Below are 23,533 nucleotides of genomic sequence, written 5' to 3'. Positions count from 1 at the left end.
TCATACAAATCTATCAATTTAGAACACACTATCTGTCCAATCCAAATAATGTATTTGTATTCGGTTACATATACTGTACATAAATAACAAACCTTGACATGAGAGATCAGTTGGTTTCATGTGGTTCCCAATCTATAAATCAAATCTTACCCACAATCCACAAAACCAACTGGATAACATGATCCGACCAAGTTGGCTCTAAATTCAGTGGAATTCACATTAAGCTAAACTAATATTGATTTACCTGATCTCAAGGAAGAAAAATATACATCGAATCTCTCCACGAACTTTCCTATTTTGGTTAAACCACTGTGTGCATTTGATGAAATAAAATTTCAGGTACACCCAAAACACTGAATTTACACTAAGTCAAAGAGAGAATGAGAGTTTCTGGGGTTTGAAGATAGAAAATGAATGAAAATATATAATATATATAATTTTTTTTTTGTAAAGGAGGGACAGGAAAGATGATTCACAAACTATTCACCGACTATCAAGATGGAAGGAAGTCATATGAGGCCCTGATGGGACCAACAGGAAACTGTAGAGGCCAATAGAGATCCGCTAGCCAAAGAGAGAGCGAGGGAGAGAGGTTTATACAAGCACTAAACGTGTGAAAGAAAGCAGCATTTCTTCTACTGCGGTGAGCAAGAGTCATACCCTCATCAATAACAAGGCCTAGAACTAAATTGACGTGGTACCTTGTCCAAACCCACTGCTCAACGGACGCATTTCGGCCCATTATGGGTCAGTGACTTTGGTTTGGCTCAGGCCCTCTAGTCATCACTTCCTCTGTCGCTCTTTCTGCTGCTCCAGCTGCAGTTGCTGATTCATGGTATGTGGGCAAAGCTGGGGTTTACTGAGGACACGGCTATGGCAGAGGCATTCAGGAAACACTTTCCCACCCAGAGCTTTCAGCTCGAAGGGAAGAGGATGAGATTGATCCCACTGACCTCCGCCCTGTACCCTCCACCCAATAAGTGAAGACCATTAGAATAAGTATGTCTGTGTCTTTAACTCAGTCAAGTAGCTTTGACTCACACTTCCCAGTTGCCTACATATTTGCCAGCAAAGTAATGATCGAAATCTCTGATCAGTCTGAAGCTTGTCTGGTTTCAAAGCTTCAACGGACTTTGCCATGCTTGAGGAGTAGTATGAACATGAGTCACGGTAATGAATCATGGGGGGCATGGTGGCTTATTGGTTAGCACATCTGCCTCGCACCGTTGGGGTTGGGGGGTTCAAATTGCACCTAAACCCTGTCTGCGCATGGAGTTTGCATGTTCTCCCTGTACTTCCTCCTGGTACTCCGGTTTCCTCCCCAAGTCCAAAGACACGCATTGAAGGCTAACTGGCATCTCTAAACTGTCCGTGTGCATGATTGTGCCCTGCGATGGGTCGACCCCCCATCCAGGGTGTCCCCCACCTTGTACCCTGAGATAGGCTCCAGGCTCCCTACAACCTTGAGCTGGATAAGTGGTATGGAAAATGGATGAATGGTTGGATGGTTGGATGGATGGTTGGTTGGTTGATTACTCATCCAGGTAAGGGCTGAACAAAATATTGTTTGTTAATCATTATCTCCACATATTGTGGCACTGGAATGATCTACAAGATACATAACAAATTACGTTCATATATTCACATATGTTAAGTTCATTACTTTTTACATTAATCGGTGGCAATGTATACAGCAAATATCGCAATGTGTATAATAACAATTTGATCCAGGACATGCCATTATTGTGCCTACTAGAAAAGCCCATGTACAGCTCTACTACCAACTGTGCTATATAGGCCAATATTACAGGGTAAATCAATTTGTCTAGTACGACATGTAACAGAAATAGCAAGTGGTGTTGGGGGAAAAAAATCCCCCAACAAAACTTGTCCCTCATGTGACTGGATTAAAATTGTCCTACATACTAACAGACAGAACAAGGCATGAGAGAGACAGATATAGAGAGAAATAAACAGTCATATGTCCTCTGTGGACCAGATGTTAGCTTAGTGGTGCTGATGTTGCTCAAATAATATCAACAGACCACTTCCTGCATGTTCCAACACAAATTCCTGCCGGTCTCTCATTCTCACATGCTATAGCGTGATATACTAAACGCTATTTAGCATTTATTTTATCCATGTAGGATTTTTCTCCATCGCCGCTATTTAACGAGGTGTTCAAGACTCCAAGTTCGACTTTTATCTTCTAAGTTGTTTTCCTCCTGTTTTTTTCCAGATAAGATTTCTCCAGAGACAGTGCCAGGGCTGGTTTTTTTTTGGGGTAAGATGAGCTACAAACACATGGCTGCCACATGTCCACTTGCCTCTCATCTATTCCCGTTGAGCTCTTTAACATTCACATTTTACTGTCACAGACTTTAACCAAAGCTCCCAGTACCCTGAACTTAAATAACCCTGAGCCACAGCTGGCATATTCAACTGAGAAATATATCTTACTGAAACATGCTGGTACATTGAGCATATACGGTATATCTGCCGTTTTCTCCATGTACCATAATTCCAACAGTTTACAAGGAACCCACTTCAAAAAGAGCTGAATGTACGCAATCCAGTTGGTTAATAAAATATTATCGCTATCAGTCAGTTCCCCAGATAAACACCATTTATATTTTCACTACTCCTACATGTGCAATACACTCTCTAGTTAAAAAAAAAAAAAAAAGCTCCCATTTGTTTCAGTCACAAATCGTGCAAAAACTCAAATCTAATGAATGTGGGCATTGCAGAGTTCCTGTACCCATGATGCATTACAGCGCAGCATGTGCACGGTGCACTGCTCTAAAGCCTTTTTTGACTGATTGGAGCCACTAGAGTTTGTGATGTGGTGTCTGTGTTAAAGGACTGAACCAGTCAGCATGGGCTCATTAAGGTTACCCTTACTGTGTTTGGATTTTGGTTTTAAAGCTAAAATAAGGGCCTGCTAAGCTGGATTCTTCAGCTAAAAGGAGGGAATGTCACAGTTGGTAATGTTCACACAGTGCAGATCTACCCTTAGTTCTGATATACAATGCTTTGCTTAAGTATTCACCCTCCTTGCATGTTTTCACATTTTATAGTCTAACAACCGGGAACTAGAATGGGCTTTGACTTGGGCTTTGATAGTCACTGAATTTTGTTGGACAGTCTCCTCGTGGTTGTGCCATATTCTCTCCATTATTTATTAATGGATTTAATGATGCTATGTGGGATGTTCAAAGCTTGGTATATTAAGATAGATGGATAGATGGTTGGATGGTTAGATATAGATAGTTTTTATAGATAGTTGTTTTGATAGCTCCTTGGTCTTCATGATGCTATTTGTTTAGGTATGTTCTCTAACAAACTGGGGTCTTCCAAAAACAGGTGGATTTATACCAATCAGCCATAGCATTAAAACCGCTGACAGGAGAACTGAATAACATTGATTATCTCACTACAGTGGCACCTGTTAAGGGGTGGGATTTATTAGGCAGCAAGTGAACAGTCAGTTCTTGAAGTTGATGTGTTGGAAGCAGGAAAAATGGGCAAAATGTAAGGATCTGAGCGACTTTAACAAGGGCCAAATTGCGAAGACTAGACTACTAGGTTAGAGCATCTCCAAAACAGCAGGCCTTGTGGATTGTTCCTGGTATGCATTGGTTAGTACCTACAGTACCAAAAGTGGTCCAAGGAAGGACAACCAGTGAACTGGTGACAGGGTTATGGGCGCCCAGAGCTTTTTGCAAACTATGTTGAACCCCTGTTAAGTTAAGATTCATTTCTAGGACGCAATACTACAAAATGTAAAAAATGTCTACTTTGACAGATGCACACGCATCTGTCACAGCATCTGAAACGACAAGCCGTGTAAATACACTTACGAGTTTGTTTGAAGAGCTTAATATTAAAACACTCATGTTTTGGACGATCTGGATCGTGCACTTTTCCCATAGCAGCTCACTCTGTGACCTCCGCTCGTTACTGATGGGACGGTCGGGGGTTGAAGCCCCAGCACTGCCAAGTTGCCACTGTTGGGCCCTTGAGCAAGGCCCTTAACCCTCTCTGCTCCAGGGGTGCTGTATCATGGCTGACCCTGCGCTCTGACCCTAAAACCGTCTAACATGCTGGGATATGCAAAGAAAAAGAATTTCACTGTGCTGTAATGTTTATGTATAGACTCATTACCATTATATCCCAGCGACTGAATGAATTCTTAAGACAGCTGCACCACTTGGGAGGCTGCGACATCTTTACAATCATTATCAAACATTTTAACTACAAGAACGCCCAGGAATTAATGGTCAAATGCCTTGAAGGAATCGCCCTGACCTCACAGTGGTTATGTTATTATTGGCTTATTGACTATGACGCTTGCCAAGGAAATATACAAAAGACAAAATGCATTCTCCTCAAAAGTATTTTATTTCATCCCACTTTCTGACTACACTGTGATTTGTCGAGGTGCCCTCTATGTGGATATTATAATAAAGAAATAAATAAATCCATCCCTAGAAATGTTGATGTGTCACTTTGTATTTGTCTTTCCTTCATGCGGTGCACAAAGTATAGCTCTGCATGTGCCGCAACCGAGCTATATAGAAGTTAAATGTGGCTTTCTGTGGCCACAACAAAAACAGCTTTTCTTCCACATTCCCGAGCGTTCACCCGTCTGCCGTGTCTGCCTGTGGCCAAGTCCAGATATTTACCATAACTAAACTGCGAGCCGTTTCATTTTGTCGAGAACGAGGCTGCCGTGCTTGGTCTAAGCACTCCCATATGTCCGGCACACTTGATTCGATTCTTACCAATGAGCACGTCTGCGCTCTTCGCTCTTAACACACGGCATGTGGAGCTCCTGTCTAAACAATGCGCCGCTCTCATAATGTAACTTAAATGTGTAAGAGCATGCTGTTTTCCTAAGCGAGTCAGGAACTGTAAGGCAGTAAGGGCAGATGTTTGTGCACTTGCAGACCTGATCGACAAAGTCAGCTGTGTAATTACACACAAGTCAAACTTCAAGCCCTGTGCCATGATTAAGGAAGGATTTAACGATGCTTTAACGTCGATCGTTTGACATCGTTTGGCAAGAGAGTCGAGCTGGCACAAATGTTTCAACCACAATTTCTGGACCATCACATGTGCAACACTAACTGACTTCAATTAGCGTGTGAGTAAATCAGCAAGTGCATGTTTTCGATCGAAATGCGAAGTTGTACCTAACATTAACTGCATCGTTGCTCTATATACACACACAAACACACATCTGAGTAAATAGGAGGTGATAGATTATGATTTCTGATTATCTTTGCTAGCAGTGAGGCAAACGGACTGACCACTTACCACCAGTTCAGAAAAGCGGGCATTCAGTTCCTCCTCCGGGGGCATGGGGGCGCTGAACTCGAGTAGCTGCAGGGGAACACTGTCCTTTAGGTTAATCTCGGGGGGCTCGCTGCTGCCGAAGCAGCACAGAAGGCCCAGGCCGGGCCGCGTGCGCTTCCGGGGAGGCATCCTCTCCGCGCTGGATGGGCCAAACAAGTCAAGTCTGCTATCTAGGCTGCATGGTCTGAAAAGAGAGAAAAGCACACAAGATAGGTTAAAGCACACAAATCACATCATATCATATCATACAGTAACTGCTCGAAACCTCTTCATGAAAATCCAAACAGGCAGCAGACAGACCTCCGTGACTGACGAGGTCGTGTTGAAGTTTTAAATCAAAAGTTTTATTAAAATCAACCACAGAAATGGTGCTGACATGCACAGAGGGTCCCACTGAGGTTTACTGACCCCCATCCTTGGCGTCATAGTGTTACCATGATCGTGCGTTTGTGTACGTCTTATAAACACATAAATGTCTGCAGTCACTGACCGTGGAAGCTTTGCCTTCCAGGCCCACAGTTCCGGGTCTGGTTTCACGAAAGCATGGACGAACAAAAAGGTTGAACAAAATTGTTAAATGCTGGATATGGCATTACTTTAAACACGCTTTCCAAAAGTTAACAAGATTCTGAAACTATATTACTTTTGGGAAGAAGTTCATCCTCACTGCAAAACCCCAGAATGACAGCAAGAGAGAGGGGAAAAGAAGAGAAAAGAAAAAAAAAACAGGCTGAAGTTGGAAACAGCCACGGAGCTTCAATCCTTTAGATGTTTGAAGTGGAGGATGTTAAGCCTTGGCTAGAAAAAGCATCCGTTACTCCTCGACCATGTTGTAGGCTGTGTGGGCACAGAGATGGGAGAAGCCTGGCACGGTTTTATGTGCGCTGGCACAAGCCTGCATGGCACAAAGACCTTTCTGTTGTAGTGCAGAGAGAAGAAAGGCGGAATGAAGGGAAGGGAGGGAAAAGACGGCCGTACCCAGCACGCTCTCACACGCTCACCAGAACCAGAATAATAAAGGGAGGAAAATAGCTCAGTGTTTTCTCGGAGCCGCCTGCTCTCTCAAATGCATCCACTTCAATCAGGGCTTCAAAACACTGCATCGAGAGAGGACTGAACTTCATACGAAAACCTGTACACATCAATATTGAAAGCAAACGCAAACAAAATGCCACATTATTCCATGCAATCCAAAAATAACGACAAACCACCAGTATTTTATCATTATTGGTCCTGCTATAGCTTCACATCTGCTCAACTTTCAAAAAACTAGTTCTTATTGCTTCTAAATTTGTCCAGTGTTCACTGAAGCCAGCTGTCCATACATCACCCCCCCAACATTAAACGTATTTTTAGTGCTTTCTCCAAGTATAGTTTAGTGGTAAATTCTTTAAGACTGTCCCCCGTTCAGGTCAAATGTGTGAGAGGGGAATGTGAGGTTATAGCAGCAAGAGCAGGAAACCATCGTTTTCTTTCTCATGCGCTTGGGTGGACAAAACATTATATTACAGTTACACTGCCACATGGGCATATTTTGAAATGCCTCACTATACATTACCAAGCATTGCGAAAACCACGATGATCTCAGTTAGTTACTCATCATGGCTTGTTGTTCTGCGTTAGGACTATAATTTCTGTTTACTCTCCAATGGAGAAACATCTTAAATAAGTCAGGATAATCACACATCACAAATAACCGTCTAATAATGCAATAACCAAGTGCAATCTCAGTACTGCACTGACCAATACTGCAGTAATGATTAAACACTGATGTGGAGTCCTAATGAAAATTGGATTTTAGGGGTTAGGTAGGTGTTCATGGAAGAGGTGGGTCTTTAGCTGTATCGGTCATTATCTTAAAAAAAAATTTAAAAAAAATAAAAATAAAAATAAAAACAGCTAAAGACCCATCTCTTCCGTGAACACTTAACTAACCCCTAAAATGCCAACCCCACATTATAAAAAAACAAAACAAAAAACAAACAAACAGAAAAAAAAAAAAAAAAAAAAAAAAAAAAAAAAACACCTACTCTGGCACTTACACCTCTACTGGGCAGCTGTGGCTCAGGTGGTAGAGCGGGCTGTTCACTAATCGTAGGGTTGGCGGTTCGATTCCTGACCCACGTGACTCCACATACCGAAGTGTCCTTGGGCAAGACGCTGAACCCCATGTTGCTCCCGATGGCAGCTCTGCTACCATTGGTGTGTGTGTGTGAATGAGTGAATGAGACACAGTGTAAAGCGCTTTGGATAAAAGCACTATATAAGTGCAGGCCATTTACTCTGCGCACTTTGCTTTTCTAGAACTCAATTAAAAGATCTCGCACTACTTGTATTGTTCTCCGTTTGGTATATCGCTTTGCTTGTATTTCCTCGTTTGTAAGTCGCTTCGGATAAAAGCGTCTGCTAAATGAATAAATGTAAATACAGAATGCAGCACGGGTTAAGACGTTCTATTCAGAGTGCTGGAAAACCGAAATGGGAAATGCATGTTAACCCGAACTGCCAAAAGATGGCAGTTTTAAGTGTATGGGTAAGAGGAATCCCTCGCCTGTTGTTTCCATGGAAACACACTGCCATGCTCAAGTCAGTACTGAATGTGCGAGTAATGTGACGATGTTTCTCTTCTGCTATTTGATCTATATTAAGTCAAATAACCAGCCAGTTTTCTGTCACTCAGTTGAAGCAATGATGGCTTTTGAGGTTGTTGTTTTTTTTTTGTTTTTTTAAACATTTATTTATCTCCATTCTTTTGTGAGGTAATAAAGATTTTGATGATCATGTTCTGTCCAATCTGTTAAAAAAAAATAAATAGATAAAAGTAATAATAATAATAATAATTTCCTCTTAAAATGATCCTAAACACACATTACACTGAACGTTACTTGGTGTTTGTTTCTCCTTGACTACTCCAGAGGACATATATGCTTCTGTTTATTGCATGCCTCTTCACACTCACCTGATAAGAGGCAATCCATCTGTCCACATGACCTCAATACAAGATTACACATAGTCTGCAATCCGTTTCAGTTAACACTCAAGACACACACACACACACACACACACACACACACACACACACACACACACACACTTGCACTTAGACATGCCTAGCTTTTGCATAATACAGCACAAAAAAGTAGGCCAAGATATCAGTCACTCGTACACAAACACGACTATGAATGCAATGTAAAACACGCTACAGGAAAAGAGAGAGCGCAAGCAACACAGAGATTTGGACTGTAGATGGAAATACACTGATTGCCCATCCTCTCTGAATTAGCCCTAATGGTTCAGTAGGGACTACTGAGGAAAAGGGAAGGAAGAATTCCCTCATTCCCATATCCATTTAAAAGGGCACGTGAGGGAGGACACCTAAAGCAGGAACTAGGTTTCACTCTTTCAAAAAGGGTGGGGTACGTCCGTCTAATGATGGAGGTACTCCAAAATCAACATTCGCCCCTCTCAATGACCAGCGACGCGAATGACGTCAATGACCATCTAGCAGAAGAGTAGTTAATCACTAATTTCCAGTCATTGCACCATTCTGTCCACTTGGTAAGACAATACCCCTGATCCGGAAGGCTAAAGGCTGACCACACTTCCTTTATTGTGTACAAGTTTGGCCAGCGCATCTTTTCACTGATGCATCTTTTGAAAGAAAAGTTCCAACCACTCAACTTACCATGCAAAGTAATACAAATGCTTGATTTCACCATTATTTCACTGAGACACAGTGTGATCTCGTTATTCATTTCCTTCCATTTGAGAAATTGGCTTATAGCATTTCCCCTGAACTCTTGACCTGTCCTATCTGTAACACTCACTGTTGCTTCAGAGCTAAAGGTTACCAGTACCACTCTGGACTTTTATACCTTTGCTCAATAGTTGAGCCTTGGTTCTCTGGCTAACATGGGATTTGAACTCACAACCTTTGGACCACTGGTTCAGACCATTAACCACTAAATGCTAAGGCACCAGGCAAAAGCCAAACACTACAGGAACTCCAAATGGGGTTACACTAACTATACTTCCAGATGTTGAATGTTCCCTGACACTCCAGACAGTAAACACGTTTCCTTGGTATCTTTAAACTACTGCTGTGAGAGGAGTGAGTCTTTTGCTTTGGAACCAATAGAAGAAAGGACTCAACTCAAACAGGCATACACATGACTAATGGCGGTGTGATTATTTCACCATTGTAAATATCATCGGTTTGATCTTTTCTAACTGCAGAGCCCTCTCAGGGTTTACCAAATTTACTTGTGACTTTCTCACTTAAGTAACTAAATTTGATCCATTTCGTTTTGACTCTCGTCTTCTCTTCCTCTCCTTGACAACTTTTTGTTTCAACTCTCTACTGTCCATCTCTCTCTCTCTCTCTCTCTCTCTCTCTGTCTCTCTCTCGACAGTGAGCAGTCATCCCTTCAGGATTTTTCAGAGAAAACTAGTGGAAAGTGGACATTCTTCACGGGTCTATTCTCTCCTCTGCAAATTACTCAAAGTTTTCAATAACTCAGAGAACAGAGTGACAAGGCATGTTTCTGCTTTGTGAGCAATTTATCCAATCGCATAGGTTCCAGATTAGTTCTCTGTAGGTGTTACGATCAAACATGGTACTGGAGTAGTTCAAATGTGATTAGATTTAGTTTTGCTGGATCTCAGTCTGCCAATCAGACACATATGATGCCATTTAGATCACCACAGCCACCATAACAAAGCCCTAGAACCTGAAGCATCAAAATGGTATATTCCGACAAATCACAAAATGTTCATATCTATCTTCCACAATCTGACTCAACAACAGCTGTCTAATTTGTGAACTGGGAGTGAAAAATAAATATAATATGGTACTGGAGTCCTTGCTACCATCCTCAGAGTTGATCAATGAATTGCTCATTCACCTCTTGACTGTATTCCACTACCCACTGTATGGTAGTCCCAAGCAACCCCCTGGCCATGCCTGTTTCGACAATGAAAATCAGTTAGTCAGTCAGTGAGGAACGAAATGCTTCTTCTAGGTCAGCCCACTCAATCTCGTATTCATTCATTCATTCTACAGAACTTCTTTATCCTGGTCCAGGTTGCAGTAGATCTGGAGCCTATCATGAGAACACTGGGCATGAGGCAGGAAAACACCCTGGATGGGATATCACACACACACACACATGCAAACATGCATCCACACACATTCATACCTAGGGGAACATTTAGAATAGCCAATTCATCTACCAGCATGGTTTTGGGAGGTGGGAGGAAACCAGAGAACGCAGAGGAAACTTAGAGATAAGGGGAGAACGTGCAAAGCTCCACACAGAAAGTAACTCGAGCTCAGGATTGAACCAGTGATCCTTAGGCTACGAGGCAATGAAGCTACACGCTGCTGCCGTGAATGTCAATATGTAGCAAGAAAAACCATAATAGGCTGTCCATAAGTGGTAAGCCTACTCCATTGCATCAGCACCTACATCAACCTCCTACACTTGTTGCCACATTAAAGAAATCTCGGGTTGTTCTGCATATTATAGAATGAATACCCTTAAAGAAATTACTTTAAGATTTTGCATAAACATACAGGAGACTCTAAGCTTCTGCAAATGCACTTAAATGTGCATGCCATGCAGGAAATGTGTCCTCTGCAAAGACAAGGTGAGGAAACGAATGGCTAATTAGTGGTGAAAAATCAATGATGGCATGGCATCAGCTCTGAAAGGTGAGAAGGAGAGGAATAAGCACGGGAACATTTTTGAACGCACCGTGATGAAAGAAGCACAAAGCATACACGTTAGTAGTATTGTATTATGTTGTATTAAGTCTCTGCGATATTGGCTGCACACAAGCAAAACTCTCACACAGGCCTTGAGGCAGAGGATGTCCACTGTGCATGCTCTAAAGAGCAGCGGTGCAGAGAGAACACAGACTGATAGAGAGAACCGCTTCCAATTCTTATTCTGCCCCATCACCTCATCCTACAAGCCTGCTGGAAGTAGGTCAGTGGAGGAGGAAAGAAAAAGAGGGAGAAAAGGAGTGTGTGTCAGTGTCACACACATCCATAACCTCCACAAATACACCCCATTCTTTACATTCATCCAACTATTTTGTCTCAGTTCCTTGCTCATGGCTGTTAAGCTCTGCACAGTGATACCGCATTCAGAAACTGACAATTCTGGTCACGCATTCATCCATCCACCCCCCCTTCATGATAAGACACTCTCCTGCTCCCAGAGAAATCCTTTCAACAAAGCCATCTTTTTAAAACCCATATGAAGTGTTGCACTCCATATCTAATCTACAGTATCGTGAACAGCTGGTGCTAATGTAAAGGTGCTACATCATTTCTGCACTCCACTGTCAAAGTGAATCTTCTCTTTATTATGTCTCATTAATGATGACGCTCAGTCCCGGAGATAGAAGCAAACGGGATTCAAGAAATGTATCTGGCTGGGATAGGAAAAGAAAAATTGCACTCCCTGGCGAAGGAATGCATGTCAATCACTGGTTGGCTTAGTGGTGCTATATTCTTGGTGTTCCGCCATACATGAATATACATGAACACCTACATCTATCCATCCATTTTCCATACCGATTATCCTACACAGGGTCACGGGAAGGCCTGGAGCTTATCCCAGGGAACTCTGGCACAAGGTAGGGGACACCCTGGACCAAGCCATCGCACGGTACAATCGCACTATGGACAATTTAGAAATTCCAATAAGCCTACAGCGCATGTCTTTGGACTAGGGGAGGAAACCAGAGTACCTGGAGAAAATCCCAGAAGCATGGGGAGAACATTTAAGAACATGTGGGATTCAAACCCCAACTGGTCAGAAAGGGATCTACCCCCCACTGACAGACAATCTAGAATTTAAATGATCTGTTCAGTTCAAGTAACTTTATGACTTTCAAGTTCAAAACTAGCATAGATGGTATGATATTGTTTAAAAGGTCTATTATTGATATTTTAAGAAAACTGTATTGGCCCTTCTATATCATGTTTTCACAATAAAGAATTACATAAATTACTGTATGGTTATGAACACTTGAACAATGGTGTCCAAGCGATAAACAGGTGAAAATTGTGACTGTTATTTACTTTTCATGTGCTCGGGATTAAATGTTCACTTACGGCCAGTGTGGAAGAAATGCCTTTGTGTACAGTGACCAGTGAGTGTGTGTGTTCTGTTAAAGCACATGTTTGACATCCCTGTGAGCAATGTTGATGGCATATGACTCGATTTCCACGTGCATCAATGCATTCTTCTTTGAGCAGACCCAGAGAGAGAGAGAGAGAGAGACACACATACAAACACACAGCTATTCTAACGCCTGTTTGTCAGTCTTGCACACAGCACTGGCCTCTAACACCATCACCCCAGCAGATGAATGCAGTGATGCCTCACACACCTCCTCCATGGCAGCATGACCAAACTGCTGCCTACCGTGTGCCCTACAGGTCTCAAAGCACGCTTTATCTTTCTTCATCAGGATTCATCTGTAGCCCACCCACAGCTCTCGGTCTGGGGGTCCCACTCACTACACAGTGTTTACAACATGACAGCGGTTCGCATTCTTGTCCTTTTCCGAGACGAATTTAAATGAGACCGCTCTCATTGACAATGGACAACATAAATTTACATAAAAAAAAAAAGCATATTAAATGAAAGGCTGTACAAACAAAATTATTCTGCGGAATGTTGAAATCGTTATTTAATATCTACCAAAATAATTGTGAATAAATTTACTAGATTAAATAAGTAAGGAATAAAACATCATTGAACAGTTGATAATTTAAAAAAAAAACAACAACAAAAAAAATACCCTATAATGAATTCGTAAATGACTCATATACATACATTGCTCATAAGTTCCTGGTTACACAACTACACAGTCATAGAAGGGAAAGTGTTTCCAATAGCACTATTTGGCATTAACCCATATGAGGATGGGTTCCTTTTTGAGTCTGGTTCATCTCAAGGTTTCTTTCTCATGCTGTCTCGGAGTTTTTCCCTTGCCACCGCCACCTCTGGCTTGCTTGTTAGGGATAAATTTATAAATGTAAAATTTATATCCAGAATTGATTTATTCCTGTAAAGCTGCTTTGTGACGATGTCCATTGTTAAAATGCTATACAAATACGGGCGGCTGTGACTCAGGGGGTAGAGCGGGTTGTCCACTAATCGTAGGGATGGCGGTTCGATTCCCGGCCCACGTGACTCCACATACCGACGTGTCCTTGGGCAAGACACTGAACCCCAAGTTGCTCCCGATGGCAAGTTAGCGCCTTGCATGGCAGGTCTGCTACCATTGGTGTGTGAGTGTGTGTGTGAATGGGTGAATGAGACACAGTGTAAAGCGCTTTGTAGAACCGCCAAGGTTAAAAAAAAAAAATTTTTTTAAAAAAAGCACTATATAAGTGCAGACCATTTACAAATAAAATTTGATTTGAATTGAACGTGATGCAGAGTTCCGGTAACTCATTTCCTGTAACAGCAGTGTTTACTCTTATTCCTATACTGCTGCAATTTGCCACCGAATACGGTGTTTAATTTATCAATGAATTGCCATGGCAGAGATTTTACCTCATTTAAAGCTGTGGAACACCCACAAAGACGAAAACAAAAACTCTGAAACTTGTCAAATTACAGAGCAAGAGGAAATCGCAAAGCCCTCTGTCCTGAAGACTTTCCCAGGGTGGAAAACTTGTTCACTTTTACAAAGCACCGACACTGGGGACTCCTTCCATAAATGTTAAACAAACACCTCCACCCAAAAAGATTCTCCATATCAACAATTGGATGTTTTGGTTTTGTTTTCATTAAAAAAAAAAACAACAACAACAACAACAACAGGATTTTCTTCTATTATTCGTCTATTATTAAACTTTTGATTGCGTGGAGTGTCTGCCATATAAGTCCCTCTAAATTAGATGCTACTGTAGTATAGAAATGATAGTATATCAGAACGAGCGGAAAGTAAATCACCTCCTTCTGACCAATCAGATTTGAGAACTCAACAGTGTTTTAGTATAAAAATTGATTTCTCTTGCTAGACAACTACCCAGTTTTAGCAATCAGTCAATTTTCTTTATAATCCTAAGCCAGTGTGGGCGACCGCACACACGCACACTCAGGTGCACTTAGTCCTAATATAGAAACAAAGATAATAAATAAGTGGGTTGGTGTAATGGCCCACTGGAAGCCTAGTCAATTTCTCCCACCCCACCACACACACACACACACACACACACACACACACACACACACACACACACACACACACACACACAGCAATATTCCCTTAAACACAGGAATAAGAGCTGCGTTACGGTGTGAATTGATAAATGACCATCACTAACCGTGTAATAGAGAGCCTAGCATAATTTCATGGCACATTAGCAGGGGACACATTCCACCATTGCGCTCCTCGTTTGAAAGCAAGCTCTGTTTGTTTTAGCACAGAGTGTAGGCTTGTGTAACACGGGAATGCTCATGTGGGATGGCACAAAAGACACACAAAACAGAAAGGCATTCGGAGATGCCAGCACCGAAAAGCCCTTCGACTCTAGACGGAGCATTAGCATGTATATGTTCATGAACAAACCGGGCAGAAGGTATCCTAAAATCTAAACAAACGTGCATTCTCTGAGCTTAAAATCCCTTGTGTAATTTTACACACACACACACACACACACACACACACACACACACACACACACACACACACACACACACACACCCTACTGAGGCTGTCAGTGGACAACTGTGCCTACGTGCACCAAAGACGATGAGCAAGATTGTTAGGAACGACAAACCCAGCCGTCCTTCCTTTCTATCCACACCCCCCCCCCCCAACCCCCCACTTGTGTGTCTCCTCACCCCTTCCAGCCTCTCTAAATGATTTCCTCTTCATCCCTTCATCAGATAAGATCTGGCCTGAAAAGGAGGAAAAGCCTCGGATGGGAGAACGTCCAGATTTTTCACCATGAAACCCTGTGCCAAAAGGTCTTCTGAATCCGTAAAAACACTTTAGCGAAGGGAGGGAGGTCAGGATTTAGTCGGCGGAAATTTCCCTACATAAGAACTCGTATTCTGAGCCAAGTGAATTACTTCATCTAATAGCGCGTCCGAGATCTATTTTACATGTCTGCGGCAAATGCGCTATCTGCATATCAGAGGGTTTATGTCCCACATCTTCGTGCCAAATTTGGTCTGCTCGCTCTAGGCTTCAGTCCTAACAAACAGCTTACAGGGCTTGTGGGCTACATTAAATGTTTTTTTTTCCTCTCTGGGAGCGTAAATATTTCAGTTAAATCTAGGGAAAGTGGGGATTCACAAGGCATGTTGGTAAAAGCCATTTCATTCGCTCATTGTCTACTAGAAATTAAAGCCATGTCCACATCTGCTGTGGAGCCAAGAACTCCACGGCAGATGTGGACATGGGGGGGGGGTGTTTAATCCCCCAAGTGCGTTCCTTTGATTTGCTTTAACAGGGCTCCTTGCAATAAAAAAAACTAAATCAAATATATGATGTTTATAAAGTCATAGTCTTAAAAACGATAAAAGCGATTCAAACTTGGGATGGATGAACCTCCAAAAAAACCAGCTTGATTTACTACATCTGCACAATAAACATTCTTTGGAAAAAAACTGCAAAAGAAATAGATAGCAATGATAAAGATAGCTGTTTTGAAATGATAAATTCCAACAAAAACCACGCCTACCTTTAACCACGCCCACCAAAGCTACTCCTTCAAAAACCATTGCGAGAACACTCCACCTGTATGGTTTCTGAAGCGGAGAACCTGATTGGTTGGAAGCTGGTGGTTCAAAAAATATTTTTTTTCCTCAGTTTAAAGAAGCTGGAGTTTGTCCTCCAAGCAGGTATTTTATGAAATCTGGCATAACGTGACGAGAACGTCAGCAAATGAAAAGGTATTTTAGCTGAAATGCTTGCTTAAAGGTATAGTCATGGATTCTGATAAAAGTTCGCAATAGCTAGCGGTTTTGAAAATCCAAACAAATACATTTCCTCCTTTCAATGTTTCCTCTAAAGCCACACCCCTAAGCCTGGGTACCATTTTACAAGACAGGGCTTTCTAAATGATCACTCTAAATGATGGTTGCCTCCTCAGTTTCTCATCCAAACAGATATTCTATCGAAGTTGCCAGATTGAGATGAGAAATGGCAAATATTACCAAAGATTTCCTGACGTAAGAATCTCTGATCCCACCTTTAATCCGTTCACATAAGTGATGGGTCAGAGATAATAATATACATCTAATAATAAGGTATTAGATGTAAATCATTCTCATAATGTAAATAGAATGATGCCCATGGAATACATATTAGATTACACACATCCAATCAGAGATGCTGTTTAAAGTATGTGGGAAGGGAGTCAAATTACAAAGTCTTCAAAATATAGTACTACTGACCCACTTTTAAGTTGGCAAATACATCTGTTGCTGTGAGAACCTGCAAATAGTGTGGGGCCAATATGAAATGGATGCTATTTATGCTAGCGTCTACATACCATGAACCGTTCACAGTGCATTCCCATCTTTCATCAAGGCTCTCGTTGGAACCCGATAGCTCACATCACTCTCCATCAGATCAGCTAGCATCTCAGACACAGGTTTGAAATTGTTTACTTTTGTTTTGTTTTTTTTGCTTAATTGGAGGCACATGTTAAAGTGCAGTCATATGGCTACTGGAAGTGACATGTGGTTGCAAACCATATTACTATTCTGTACTTGTGTTTAACCAAACGGACTATGAGCTTTAATCCTCAGTGACCTCCCAACCTTGAACGAAGACCAAGACCATGTTTTCACTAAAAATATAACCAAATCATTGACTCAGCAGCTGCTCAATTGTTGTAATTTTCCAAAGTGTCTCAGGCCAATAGCACCGTATCGTCTCCTCTTTCTAGTATTTCCAAGCGCACGTAAGGTCAGCTCACCCACAGTGCTGACAGGTTGATACAAACCCGCTCTTCTGGCTCGTCATGAAGGATTTCCGCTACTTTCCTTAGTCGGACATCCCAGGCAAAGGGTGGCCTTGGCATTTTGGCATCTATGTTACTAAGCTGTGTCACGTTCCCATAAGGCGAAAGGTCAACAGCTGCATGCTGAAGAACACAGGTCTGCAGGGCTGCACATAATGGCTGGAATGTGCGGATCAGGCATTTAAACAGCATGCCTTGTAGACTACCTCTAGCCAAAACAGCTTTCAAAATAGTTTCAGAAAAAGCTCTTTTGTGGAACCGGCTGCACTGTATGACACAATGATAAGCTTCTACATTACAAGCCTCAAATCTATGACAGTGTTACAATGAGTTCATTTTTCCACTCCTCTTTTGGGGACTTCCAGATGACATCAGCATTAATATCACAGTATTTCAACCCTTGAGCATTTCCTGTGATGTTTTATGACTGGACTGACCAAATTGTATACCCCCGTACATATATCGAGCTTTAGCCTATATTTACTCGATCCATAATCAACAACGCATATAATGTCAATCAGTGGAAATTCTACTGTATATGTTTTATATACATTTAATAGATTTATTTATATTACTCATTATTAAAATGTTAGAAACGTTTACATAATGGCAAATATCAATTGCTAATGGCTAGTAATGATTAACGGGTTTGACAAAACAGCGTTAACAATGACGAATACTGCCATAACCCATGATGCTCATAATACAACAGGTCTTCAATAAGCGTGCTGATTGAGCCTGTGCTCTTAGAGAGCATTTGGTAGTTATTTATTTATATTTATATATATATATATATATATATATATATATATATATATATATATATATATATATATATATATATATATATATATACACATACACACACACACACACACACACACACACACATACATACATACATACATACATACATACATACATGCATACATACATACATACATACATACATGCATACATACATACATACATACATACATACATACATACATACACACATACATATATGTGAGATGCAAGAAAAACCAAACATCTGTCAGAGCTTGCCGATGTGACTTTGGGCTTTGCTTATCATTCATTAGTGTCCTCACGCTCATATCGCTCAAATCTGCCTGGCAGAGAAACACAAGCACAGCTACTGCAGTGTTCTACTTTTACAGATGCAGTGAGAAAAGACGTTAAGAAAACCTGGTGAAAAACATCAAAAACCTGTGTAGATTTTTTTATTATTATTATTATTCTTCAATTGTCAAAAGCATCAGTTTGAGTTAAAACCCAAAGACAAGGTAGGGGTGCCATGACAGGCTTCATGCTTCTAGGGAGAAAATCAGTGGCTGGTGGAGTTTAAATCCATGTTTAAGCTTTAGAATCTGTGATGGCATTGCTGAGACAGATTGGGGTGATGTTTAAGCCCTGGATTTAGACTTTAGGCTCTCTGGTAGGGTCATAGAAGAAAGGATCAAGGCTGGTGGAGTGTAGACCCTCAGTTTAGGTCTTTAGAGGCTAGTGGAATTTAGACTAGTTGCATTTGATTGGTTCCCCAGAGCACAGTCTGGCATTTAAATAAAAAAATAAAATAAATACCATTCCCAGAGTCATTACAATATAATTCCTAGCATTCTTTAATCCTCCCCAGGTCCAGCTAGAATCCTATAATTCCCATTTGAATAATGATGCTCCACTCTTGATACTGCCGACCCCTGGCCAACTCCCTGGCCAACAAGTGTGATCAGCAGCTTCTATCTGTCAATCAATTAACTAATATAGACAAGGCCCTTAACCCACAACTGGTCAGGATACACCCGAGAAGTTCAAAGTGGCAGCCTGGTGGTGCTAGGATTTGAACTCAGGACCTTCCAATCTGTAGCCCAGTAGCCCAATGCCTTAATCACTGAGCTACCACTGCCCAAAGAAAAGTAGGTTGGTCTGGTATGACAGGATTTATGCTTTCACGAAGAAAGTGTGTGGCTGGTAGAGTTTAAATCCAGGTTTAAGCTTTAGAATCAGCAATAGCGTCATTGGGTGAGGCAGGGGTGAAGTTTAAGCACTGGGTTTAGGCTTTAGGCTCTCTGATAGCGTCATAGAGGAAAGGATCAAGGCCGGTGGAGTGTTGACCCTGAGTTTATGCTTTAGGCTCTTTGGTATAGTAGAGGATATGAGGCTGGGGGGGATTTAGCTCAGTGGAATTACACTGGTCCTGTGAGCACAGCCTGACATTTAATGGTACGTGCCATTAGTTTAAAATAATCCCATTCTCCCCAGGTCTAACTAGAATCCCATAATTCCCATTTGGATAGTGATGCTCCATCATTTTCCCGCAGACTGCCCCACACTGCCTCAGAGACCAATAAGTGTGATCAGCAGCTTCCATGTGTCAGTTAATCAGCTGCTACAGACAAAATCATTCCCAAATGCAGTCATTGCCATGAGGTTGATCTCCGGCCAATCAGTTCAGTATGTGGAATTTTTATTAAATCTAGCAACTCTAAGGAACACGATCTTCTATGACCAACTACAGCAAGCCTATGAGATTTACATTTCATACCACTTACAGCATCAGGACTGAGACAGATGTGTCTCAACAATAGTCCATCTACTGCAAAGCAGGGTTAGACATTCATATGTGCAAAGCTCCAAAGGGAAAACTTTCCAAATGCTCATTTTATTGGAAGAAGTCCTCTTTGGCAGCCTGGACTTTAAACAGTGGCATTCGTTCTATTTAAAGTTTGTGTGCTGCACATGCATCTGGATCCTGTTCTAAAGTGTCTGCCCAGTCTGGATCATCTTACAGGCACTGCAAACCACGGACATCAACAGTGTGATCAGGTTGCAGAATATGTACTCACCCCTTCCAGAAAGCAACCCCTGAAGATCTTTCATCTTGCAATCTTCATATATACCCGGAGCAACCGAGGTCATATAAAAGTGCCTTCGAAAATACAGTACTGATCCTACTTGATTTAAAAATCCTTACTTTTGTCGAGATCCACTTCTGTTAACTAGTGAATATCGAAAGTACTTTAAAAAAAAACCCAAAATGATATTTGTGATCCAGCATGAGCTCCCACTTCTCTCGGAGCTACTGCACCAGAGCCTGTACTTCAGGGACTGGAGCTGCTGACATTATTCCCTCCTTTTTCTACTTTCTATGCTTCCCTCCCTCTCTCTCAGGCTTTTGTGCCTTCTCTCTCTCTGTCCCATCCTCTTCTGTATACTGACCTCAGCATATAACAGCATGCATGTGTATATTAGCCAGTATGGGAAGAGAGCAGGATGAAAGGAAGTGACCCTTTCACAGTTTGCACTTCCCACTAACCCCCACTCCTCCCATAACCATCCCTAATCCTCAGAAAGTACATTCCCCAGCCCAGCTCAATAGCGGAAGTGGGCTGGGGATCATGGAACCCTGAGAGGAACTCCTTTCCTGTCCAGTGTCTTCCTCACACACACACACACACACACACACACATTTTGCATTCTCAAATCCAGACTCAGCTCTACATAACCTGCATGACTAAGCAAATACAAAGTTCGTGAACTCAGGAAATGTTAATGCAAATCAGACGAGTTTATCAAACAAAGCTCTTCTGAAGAGGTCACGTCCACACCATTTGACTTCACATGCATTAGGACCGAAATCAGATAAGTGTCGCCATATCATCTCCTCAAGGGGCACGGGCAATTACCTTATTACGATAAAACAGAGGTCTGGTGCCGTCAGTAATTCAAGACTCCCTTTGTGAGCATCTCGGCTACTCACATTAAACGTATTAAGCACAAATTCTAACATTGTGCAATGCGATGGGGAATGGAGTTTTACACCTGCCAGTTATTGGACTATTTATTTATTTATTTATTTTTACACTTCGCCAAAAACAATTTTTCTGACTCCCAGAACAGCATGCAAAAGTAAAACTCAGGTTAAGAGGGACGAGAAAGACGGGGAAAAATATCTTATCTAAAAGAGAAAAGAAAAGCAGCCGGCATGTCTTAAGTGACCTTCGAACGAACTTCCTTGAAACAAAGCAGGTTTGGTTCAAAGGCAGATCTATCTAATGTTGTAAGGTAAGGTTGAAAGCAGCAAATCGTGTCGTGTTGTGGTGTTAGCAAGCATCACAAAAAATTGCAGCTATGTGATTCCCATCGATGTCCAGAAATGAAGAATTCTGCCTCATCATTTTTATGGAGCTTAGAAACTGACAAAAATGTTGAATATGAATCTCGTATACTTGAATGACATAAGTTTATCTAATAAATGTACATTTTGCCAATGCTCTTATATATACACACGTTAGGACAAAGGTGATGCATCCCGGATTCCCAGGGAAAAGTACGCAAACAAATAAATAGGTTTATGATGTTCTACACAAAGAGCTATTTTTCTACTGTGTTGTTAAACCTTCAATGATTAGTGCATACCCAGTGTAACTATTTAAGTGCAGTTCCAGCTAGTTGGGCTAAGCTAATGTTAGCTTATTGGTAACCGTTAGCAGCAAACAGCCAAAGACAGCTGCTTAAAAGAAATGAAGCTATTTCAGTAGAACATTAAAACTTTGGATAAGAATTATGATTTATAGTGTATGTTTTGACTCCGCTTAACTCTATCCCATGTCTCTTCACTTCACGGGTGTGAGAGTGGCAGATTGGCTAAATGCTAGGTTTAATCACAAGATTTATTAAAAAAAAAAAAATTATATCTCAAAACCATAACCTTTCCTTTCAAATCAAATGTTTTAAAAACATGTACATTTATTAAATACAGCATACCGGGGAAAAAAAAAAAAAAAAAAACATTTTGCTTTACGTGACATGTATATAATTCAATACTTGAAATTCATATTCAAATACTCTGGTCAGCGTCTACGCTCCGTACATTTTGACCTTTTCATCATGCTGATGTTTCAGCTTTGGTCCCTAAGGTTAGACAGCCTCGATCCAAATCCAAATCGACAGATCCACCAATGTGCCTTTGCTAGGTGCTGACTCCTGATTGGACAAATTAGACACTCGGTCATTGAAAGAAACAAATGCAATTTTCTCTTTCGCTGGACAGAACGATTCATTCACTATTCTTTATAACAAAACAAAACAAAAAAAGACCTTAGAAGATCATGATTAAATAAATACACATGAAAACAGGAAATACATTTACGCTGAATGAGGCGCGTCACATACAGTGAGGGAAAAAAGTATTTGATCCCCTGCTGATTTTGTACGTTTGCCCACTGACAAAGAAATGATCATTCTATAATCTTAATGGTAGGTTTATTTGAACAGTGAGAGACAGAATAACAAAAAAAAAAAAAATCAGAAAAACGCATGTCAAAAATGTTATAAATTGATTTGCATTTTAATGAGGGAAATAAGTATTTGACCCCTCTGCAAAACATGACTTAGTACTTGGTGGCAAAACCCTTGTTGGCAATCACAGAGGTCAGACGTTTCTTGTAGTTGGCCTCCAGGTTTGCACAAATCTCAGGAGGGATTTTGTCCCACTCCTCTTTGCAGATCTTCTCCAAGTCATTAAGGTTTCGAGGCTGACGTTTGGCAACTCGAACCTTCAGCTCCCTCCACAGATTTTCTATGGGATTAAGGTCTGGAGACTGGCTAGGCCACTCCAGGACCTTAATGTGCTTCTTCTTGAGCCACTCCTTTGTTGCCTTGGCTGTGTGTTTTGGGTCATTGTCATGCTGGAATACCCATCCACGACCCATTTTCAATGCCCTGGCTGAGGGAAGGAGGTTCTCACCCAAGATTTGACGGTACATGGCCCCGTCCATCGTCCCTTTGATGCGGTGAAGTTGTCCTGTCCCCTTAGCAGAAAAACACCCCCAAAGCATAATGTTTCCACCTCCATGTTTGACGGTGGGGATGGTGTTCTTGGGGTCATAGGCAGCATTCCTCCTCCTCCAAACACAGCGAGTTGAGTTGATGGCAAAGAGCTCCATTTTGGTCTCATCTGACCACAACACTTTCACCCAGTTGTCCTCTGTATCATTCAGATGTTCATTGGCAAACTTCAGACGGGCATGTATATGTGCTTTCTTGAGCAGGGGGACCTTGCGGGCGCTGCAGGATTTCAGTCCTTCACGGCGTAGTGTGTTACCAATTGTTTTCTTGGTGACTATGGTCCCAGCCGCCTTGAGATCATTGACAAGATCCTCC

General features: G+C 41.5%; 1 protein-coding gene across 5 annotated transcripts in view; it reads right to left on the bottom strand.

Moving 5' to 3' along the window:
• daam2 (dishevelled associated activator of morphogenesis 2) overlaps window positions 1-23,533 on the bottom strand; it is a 128,815-nt gene that overhangs the window by 63,839 nt on the left and 41,443 nt on the right. For 4 of the 5 annotated variants that reach the window (XM_053632686.1, XM_053632687.1, XM_053632689.1 and 1 more), the window contains exon 2: window positions 5,323-5,545. In XM_053632686.1, coding sequence (XP_053488661.1) covers window positions 5,323-5,545 — 223 coding nt within the window. Of the gene's footprint in view, window positions 1-5,322; window positions 5,546-20,214; window positions 20,531-23,533 lie in introns of those variants that run through there. The other variant, XM_053632690.1, reaches the window with a different exon arrangement.

This window comes from Ictalurus furcatus, chromosome 9 (genome assembly GCF_023375685.1).
Source record: "Ictalurus furcatus strain D&B chromosome 9, Billie_1.0, whole genome shotgun sequence".
NCBI lineage: Eukaryota > Metazoa > Chordata > Actinopteri > Siluriformes > Ictaluridae > Ictalurus > Ictalurus furcatus.
This window is presented reverse-complemented; position numbering and strand designations above follow the sequence as displayed.